Raw genomic sequence first — 7506 nt, forward strand, 5'->3', positions numbered from 1 at the left:
AACTAGCGATAGGAAAGAAAAGTGATCATCCATGTCTTAACTATTTCAAATACGATTTATTAGCATTGTAAATAATTAATTCAGCAGGAAAACAACATGAAGTTTGAGGTAGATATTTGAATAATCGTTAATTTTTGCCCGTCAAGATTTAATCAAGCATAATCCCTATAAAATATATATTATATATTAGAATCTATATCGTATACATATCTCAACATTTTTCGTTTTTTTTTTTTTTTAAGAATATATTGCCATTAATTAACGTGTAATTATTAAATAGTAATCATTTTTATGTCACATTTTTAAAGAACATCACGGATCATATTTTTTTTTTACAAAGTGAAAGTTAGTGGTTTTTCGACTAAATATGCATAGATAAATTGAAACTTATCGAAATACAATATATTTACATTTAAGATTACGGCTACTTTTGAATTGAAAAAGATGCGATTGAATTATATATCTGCTTAGAATCATAGTAGAAAGAACTGTAATATAAACATAAAAATTGATCATTTGAATTGGCAATTGATAATTGAATTACTTGAAATTACTCGTATATTTAAACAATTAATAACTTACAAATATCAATGGTTAATTATTGGACCGATAAAAGTACCATGAAATATGAGGCAGAAGTTTTCAGGATCTTAAAGAAATTTTGAAATCAGTTATCGAAATCATATGAATGTGCAATTTGTAATTCTAATCTTCATATGAATCTGTAATTTCTAATTTAGATTACCATTGAAAAACCATCCAAACAGTAGATGAATATTTTTCCAGCTGTTAATTGAGAAGGTTTAAAGCTCCTTCTCATTATCAATATCAGTAATTTACGTACTTCTATAGGCGCCTCATACCAAAGACCACTATAACTGAATATATAAAAAATTAATTATTAATATATATTTTTATTTATAATCTATTAAGTAATGAATTAATTGAATTGTTTCAGATTGTTCATTCAGTTCGTTTACATGTTACTCACGCTTTGATATAAACGTCACTACTGTGATCTATTATAGTTTGCCCGGACAAACTGGCAATAAATAAGTGGAATAACTCGCAAAGAACGAATGCAATAAATTTAATTATTTGTATGGATTCGCCATACAACACTGCTATCTGCAATAAAAAATGATATTCTTTTTATACAGACAAAGAAAAAAAATATAAAAGAAGAGTATATATAAATTATTATCGACACTTACTTGATATAGGCAAATACTCATACAAATAACGTTCAAGCCACATTGTACTAGCAAAGAATACGAAAACAAAGATTCCATGCGTTTGACGAACCTTCGTTTGAAAAATTTCATTTATTAATCGCAACAGAACTTGTCGCAATTAATTTATACAATTTCTTTCTTTCGTAATACTAACTCTAAAGCTCTTTTGTGTCCTTTGATAGATAACGAAACATGTTTGTAACATTCTTTCCTTTGTAGATCAGATAATCCATCCAAAGTCGCATGCTCTTTCAAGAAATGTTCCAAACGAAATCTATAATATATGAAAGTTTATTGCAAATAGTGCGAGTAAGAAAACTCAAGGAAGTAGAACAAAAATTATTAACAATTTAATTCTCACCCTATGACTGCGAATGTACCACTAACGTGACAACAAAAGACCATAAGTTGAGTATCAGTTGCAATTAAGACTGTTATACTAATCATTATTGTAACAGCCATGTAACAATAAATCAAATAGAAATGTTTCTCTTCGTCAACGAAGTATTCCCCGTGGGTAGGTAATTCCATATGGCGACTCTCGTTTAAAGGTATAATTACATCCATTAAGGGTGGTATAAATGTCACCAATAGAAGTAATATTACGAAAACGTATATATATACTAGAAAAAAAATTGACAGAAAGTTTCTTTCTTTCTTTCTTTTTTTTTTTTTTTTTTTTCTTTCAGAGTAAAAGAATCTGGATAGAATCCTACTTGTATATACTAAAGTAAATATTCTTCCTGAACGAGCAAACTTCTTCATAATCTCAATCTCTTCCTTGGACTTCCACATATTCCAATCTATTATCATATTATCCATAAGTAATTTAACCTACAAACGTAAGTAAAATGATGTTCCATTTCTAACGATATCTTTAACATTATTATAAACATACATCAAGTAAACTGAGATCAAAAAGATAATACTTCGTAACGATAATTGTCGATGCAATCCAAACCGGTAGAATGTCTTTCATGATATTAAAATTTCCTTTACAAGTGTACAATTTAAGAAGCTATAATTAATAAAATAAATAAGTGTAATCTCTTCTTAAGATATACTAGAAGAATCAAGAGATACCTGTATTATGTTGAGCGATAGCATAGGAATATTTATAAGACAAACATGATATAAACCTGATTTTTTATACGGCCACAAACCGAGAAAGGATAAGAGACGATAATTAAGTTTATAGAAACGATCCACGAGAATTTCCATACCGTTAAAAGAACGTAAGACAGACTGAATAATATTTTCTATGAAGTTAGAAGAAAGATATCCCTGTATAAAATATTCAGAAAGACATCAATCAAGAATATGACAGGCATTGCGAGAAGTAGATTTTTCTTACAGCTGCTATTATTACGAACGCAAGATAATAACTGGTGTAGAATAGAATTCTTTTATGTCGTATACATCAATCTAGTCGTACGAAAGAAAAATGAACGATTTTTATTCATAAGTTAAAACCCTTGGTTTGTCGTAATGTAAATGTATCTTTCGTAAGAGAAAAAAAAAAAAAAGGTGAAAGTATTACTTTGATAACAAACGTATGACACGTAGTAATATTTTACCATTAGTTTATCTACTTCAGACATACTGTGATACATACTTATTTCAAACAGCATATAATATGTCTTTACATTACTTGAAAAAATACTTTTTATCCAGAGGGGTAGTTATTACAAATACAATTACAAATTTATTATCTTCGAACGTCGCAAGTGATCTTTAGATTTTTACATCTACGTTTTTCGTTTCATTCATTCGATGTATTTCAATGAACGAAGTGAAAAAAAATCTTGCCATTAACAAAGGTTGATTATTTCAAATATCATTTATTGGTATTGTACATAACTAATTCAGCAGAACTATATTACGAAATATGAGGTAAATATTTGAATGATTGTTAATATTTTGATCGTCAAGATATAACAATCATATATAATATCTGTAAAAAATATTTTATGTATTATAGTTCATATTTTATATTTTTTTCGTCATCTTGTGTCTTTTTTTTTTTTTTTATGTGATGACTGTATAGTTTCGAATGATGAGAATATATAGTCATTAATTAATATCTTATTTATTAATACATAGGATTACAAAATGTCACATTTTTAGGAAATACAATAGATCTTATTTTCTTGCAGATGAAAAATTATTTGTGAAAGTGATTCCTTGTCTAACTAGAGATGGGTAAAGTGAAACATATCGATGTAAAATAGATTTCAGTTGGAAACTTGAATTAATTTAACTTAAGGAAGATGCAATTAAAGTTTGCTTACAATCAAAGTAGAAATAATTCTAATATAATATCTAATAATATATAAATTCTAAATAAGAAAAATCAATCATTTGATATATATAATGTACATACTTGATTCTTTGGTAGTCGAATGATATGCGTTCTGACGTATCGCTGATTGCTTAGATATCCAGTAATTTTCCTGAAAAGGCAAAAAGAGTAAATCCATTTATAAATTATTGATGGGTTAAATTGTCTTAAAAAAAATAACAAATCTTTTATTCGTCCGAATTTATAGATTATTTTTTTCCAATTATTTTCAAACTTCTTGTCAAAACATCAGAGGCTACATCCTTGTAAGACAAAATTTGATTTTGTTTTTTCAATGATGGATTAATAGAATTTTACAAAACATTTTTCTCACCAGTTTTATCACAAACTCCTGAATCATAGTTTGAAAAATAATCGAGCATGTTGCAAATTATGAATGTACGTGTAAATATCATGAATGGCAATTGAATAATTTGAAATTGCTTCTACATTTAAATAACAAATAACTTACAAATATCAATGGTTAATTATTGGACCGATAAAAGTACCATGAAGTATGAGGTAGAAGTTTGCACGATCTTGAAGTAATTTTGAGTTCAATTAGAAAAATTAAATGGATGTATACATCTATAAATATTAATTTAACTTACCGTTGCAAAACCATCCAGACAGTAGATAAATATGTCTCCAGCGGTTAATCGAGAAGGTTCAAAGCTTCTCCTCATTATCAATATCAATAATTTACGTACTTCTATAGGCGCCTCGTACCAAAGGCCACTATAACTGAACATATACAAAATTTTTTATTAATATATATTTCTATTTATAATGTATGTATATCTATAGAATATTAAGTAATGAATTAACCGAGTTGTTTCAGATTGTTCATTCAGTCCATTTACATGTTACTCACGCTTTAAAATAAACGTCACTACTGTGATCTATTATAGTTTGTCCTGATAAACTGGTAACAAATAAATGGATCAACTCGCCAATGAAAAATGCAATGAATTTAATTGTTTCTACCGAGTTGTCATACAACTTTATTATCTGTGATAAAAAATGAAATTCTTATATGTTTCGTTTATTGTGACAAAAAGAAAGATATTAATTAAGAATATGTATTGATTATAATCGACACTTACTTGATACAGACAAATACTCATACAAACAATGTTCAAACCACATTGCATTAGCAAAGAATACGAAAACAATGATTCCATGCGTTTGACGAATCTGCATTTAAAAAATACCATTGGTTAATCACGACGAAACTTATATTTACATTACTATAATACTAACTCTAAAGCTCTCTTGTGTCCATTAATAGATAGTGAAACGTGTTTGTAACATTCTCTTCTTTGCAGTTCAGACAATTCGTCCAGAGTTATGTCATTTCTCAAAAAGTGTTCCAAACGAAACCTGCGATTTATAAATATTTATTGCAAATCGTTTAAGTAGAAAAAGTCAAGAATGCAGAACAAAAATGATCAACAAATTTAATTCTCACCCTACGACCGCAAATGCACCACTAACATGACAACAAAAGACCATTAGTTGAGTATCAGTTGCAATTAAAATTGTTATACTAATTGTTATTGTAACAGCCATGTGACAATAAATTAAATAAAAATGTTTTTCTTCGTCAAGGAAGTATTCGCCGAGAACAGGTAATTCCATATGACGACTCTCGTTTAAAGGTATAATTATATCCATTAAGGGTGGTATAAATGTCACCAATAGAAATAATGACATGAAAATGTATATGTATACTAGAAAAAGAAACGATAGAAGATTTTGTTTTGTAAAAGAAACCAATTTAGAATCGTACTTGTATATCCTAAAGTATACAATCTTCCCAAACGAGCGAACTTCTTCATAATCTCAATCTCTTCCTTGGACTTCAACATACTCCAATCCATCATCATATTGTCCATAAGCAATTTAATCTACAAACGTAAATATAAATGACGTTTGATATTTAACGGGATATAGATCATTATAATGAACATACATCAAGTATACTGAGATCAAAAGTATAATATTTAATGACGACATTTAATGATGTAACCCAAACAGGTATAACTTCTTTCATGATATCGAAATTTCCTTCAGAAGTACACAGTTTAAGTACCTATAATCAATACATTAATTAAAATTATTCTTTTGTGATTTATTAGAAGAGTTACCTGTGTCATGTTGATCGATAGAATTACTACATTTATGAGACAAACGCGACTTAAACGAGATTTTTCGTATGGCCATAAACCAAGGAAGGATAGGAGACGATAATTGAGTTTATAGAAACGCTTCTCGAAAATCTCCATACCGTTAAGAGAACGTTAGACAGGGTGAATGATATTTCTTGGGAAATCAAAGGGAAGTAGCCTTCGTGTACATTGGTTGGTAATATTCTTATAAAATATTCAGGAAGACCAGTCAAGAATATAACGGGCGCGTTATGTCAAGTTGATTTCTCTTGTAACTGTTATTATTACAAAGGTAAGATAATTACTAGTGTTTTATGGAATTCTGTCACGCCATATAGTCGTACGAAGGGAGAATGAACGAGTTTTAATTATAAATTCAAACCCTTGAAGTATCTTTTAGTAAGAAAAGTCAAAGTTACGTGAGAATATTAGTTTGATAACAAACGTATGACACGTAGTAATCTTACCATCAGCTTATCTACTTCAAACATAGTGTAAATTTCATACTTTTAACAAATCATAATGGCTTTGTATTACTTGGAAAAATATTTCTCACTCAGAAGAAGACTCATATGATCACAATTTTATTTTCTTCGAAGATTGTAGTTGGTCTTCAGATATTTACATCTACGCTTTTCGATTCGATCTATTTCAATGCATGAAGTATTGAAGAGAATAGTGCGATCATTAATCAAGTCTTGATTATTTAAAATACGATTTCTTAATGTTCCAAGGACAACGCCATAATGATTGAGGTAGATATTTAAACGATCTTTAATATTTTACACTCGAAAATAATAGAATCAAGCGTATTTTTTATAATATACATGTTATATATTAAAGTCCATATTCTATATATTTGTTGGTGACCTTATATATTCATTAAGTGATGTTATGAATATTGTTTTTTGGTAGACATCTTTTGTTACATGATCGTATAGATTTAAATTAATAAAGATACATTACCAACAATTACTGTTTTAGACATTCTGTCAGAATTTATAATATAATTGAAATTGCACCTATATTTAAATAACTAACAATTTACAAATGTCAATGCTTAATTACTGAACCGATGAAAGTACCATGAAGTATGAGGTAGAAGTTCGTAGGATCTTAAAGAAATTTTGAGATCAGTTAGTAAAATCAAATGAATCTATAAATCTGTAATTTCTTATTTATCTTACAGTTGAAAAACCATCCAGACAGTAGATATATATTTTTCCGGCTGACACACAAGCAGGTTCAAGACTTCTTTTCATAATCACTATTAATAATTTTCGTACTTCTATAGGTGCTTCATACCAGAGGCCACTATAACTACACATATAAAAAATTAATTACTATCACATCTTTTCATTTGTAATCTATGTATATCTATAGAATATTCAGTAATGGTTTAATTAAATTGTTTCAGATCGTTCGCTGTCCATTTACATATTACTTACGCTTTAAAATAAACTTCGCTGCTGGAATCTATTACACTTTGTCCGGCCAAACTGGCAAATAGTAAATGGAGTAACTCGCCAACTACTAATGCAATATATTTAATTGCTTCTGATGATTGATCATACAATATATTTATCTGTAATAATAAATGGAATACTTTTTACGGAAAGAAAGAAAATTATAAAATAAGAAAATGTACGATTTATAATCGACACTTACTTGATAAAGACAGAAGCTCATACAAAGAACGTTCAAACCACATTGTATCAGCAAAGAATACGAAAACAAAGATTCCATACGTTTGACGAAC

At 28.3% G+C, this 7506-nt stretch overlaps 3 protein-coding genes across 3 annotated transcripts in view; all 3 read right to left on the minus strand.

The window, feature by feature from the left end:
• Window positions 1-736: 736 nt before the first annotated feature.
• Window positions 737-1373, minus strand: LOC122635229 (odorant receptor 4-like). Its single transcript, XM_043825188.1, has 3 exons — window positions 1215-1373; window positions 992-1128; window positions 737-878 (listed from the first exon to the last, which is right to left on the minus strand). Exons 1-3 carry the CDS (start codon window positions 1323-1325, stop codon window positions 737-739), a joined length of 390 nt encoding a protein of 129 aa, XP_043681123.1. The 5' UTR covers window positions 1326-1373.
• On the minus strand, window positions 1359-2082 carry LOC122635230. Its single transcript, XM_043825189.1, has 3 exons — window positions 1952-2082; window positions 1597-1858; window positions 1359-1509 (listed from the first exon to the last, which is right to left on the minus strand). Exons 1-3 carry the CDS (start codon window positions 2055-2057, stop codon window positions 1359-1361), a joined length of 519 nt encoding a protein of 172 aa, XP_043681124.1. The 5' UTR covers window positions 2058-2082.
• A 1905-nt stretch (window positions 2083-3987) lies between these two features.
• Window positions 3988-7506, minus strand: part of LOC122635231 — a 9100-nt gene continuing 5581 nt past the window's right edge. Inside the window, exons 17-26 of the mRNA XM_043825190.1 lie at window positions 7416-7506; window positions 7196-7332; window positions 6935-7067; window positions 5552-5671; window positions 5369-5486; window positions 5048-5309; window positions 4840-4959; window positions 4683-4773; window positions 4451-4587; window positions 3988-4320 (exon numbers count right to left, since the gene is read on the minus strand). Of these exons, the coding sequence (XP_043681125.1) occupies window positions 4179-4320; window positions 4451-4587; window positions 4683-4773; window positions 4840-4959; window positions 5048-5309; window positions 5369-5486; window positions 5552-5671; window positions 6935-7067; window positions 7196-7332; window positions 7416-7506 (1351 nt within the window). The 3' untranslated portion in view covers window positions 3988-4178. The remainder of the gene's footprint in view (window positions 4321-4450; window positions 4588-4682; window positions 4774-4839; window positions 4960-5047; window positions 5310-5368; window positions 5487-5551; window positions 5672-6934; window positions 7068-7195; window positions 7333-7415) is intronic.

Source organism: Vespula pensylvanica, chromosome 17, assembly GCF_014466175.1.
Source record: "Vespula pensylvanica isolate Volc-1 chromosome 17, ASM1446617v1, whole genome shotgun sequence".
Taxonomy (NCBI): Eukaryota; Metazoa; Arthropoda; class Insecta; order Hymenoptera; family Vespidae; genus Vespula; species Vespula pensylvanica.

Bases quoted from the DNA above. Each gene is read 5' to 3' on its own strand.
- LOC122635229 (XM_043825188.1), bottom strand. From the start codon at position 1,325: ATGAAATTTTTCAAACGAAGGTTCGTCAAACGCATGGAATCTTTGTTT. The intron at 1,129-1,214 runs GTAAGTGTCGAT...TTTTTATTGCAG, and splicing joins TGAGTATTTGCCTATATCAA to ATAGCAGTGTTGTATGGCGA. The intron at 879-991 runs GTGAGTAACATG...TTATATATTCAG, and splicing joins AGTGACGTTTATATCAAAGC to TTATAGTGGTCTTTGGTATG.
- LOC122635230 (XM_043825189.1), bottom strand. From the start codon at position 2,057: ATGGATAATATGATAATAGATTGGAATATGTGGAAGTCCAAGGAAGAG. The intron at 1,859-1,951 runs GTAGGATTCTAT...TTTTTTTTCTAG, and splicing joins ATTTACTTTAGTATATACAA to TATATATATACGTTTTCGTA. The intron at 1,510-1,596 runs GTGAGAATTAAA...CATATATTATAG, and splicing joins GGTACATTCGCAGTCATAGG to ATTTCGTTTGGAACATTTCT.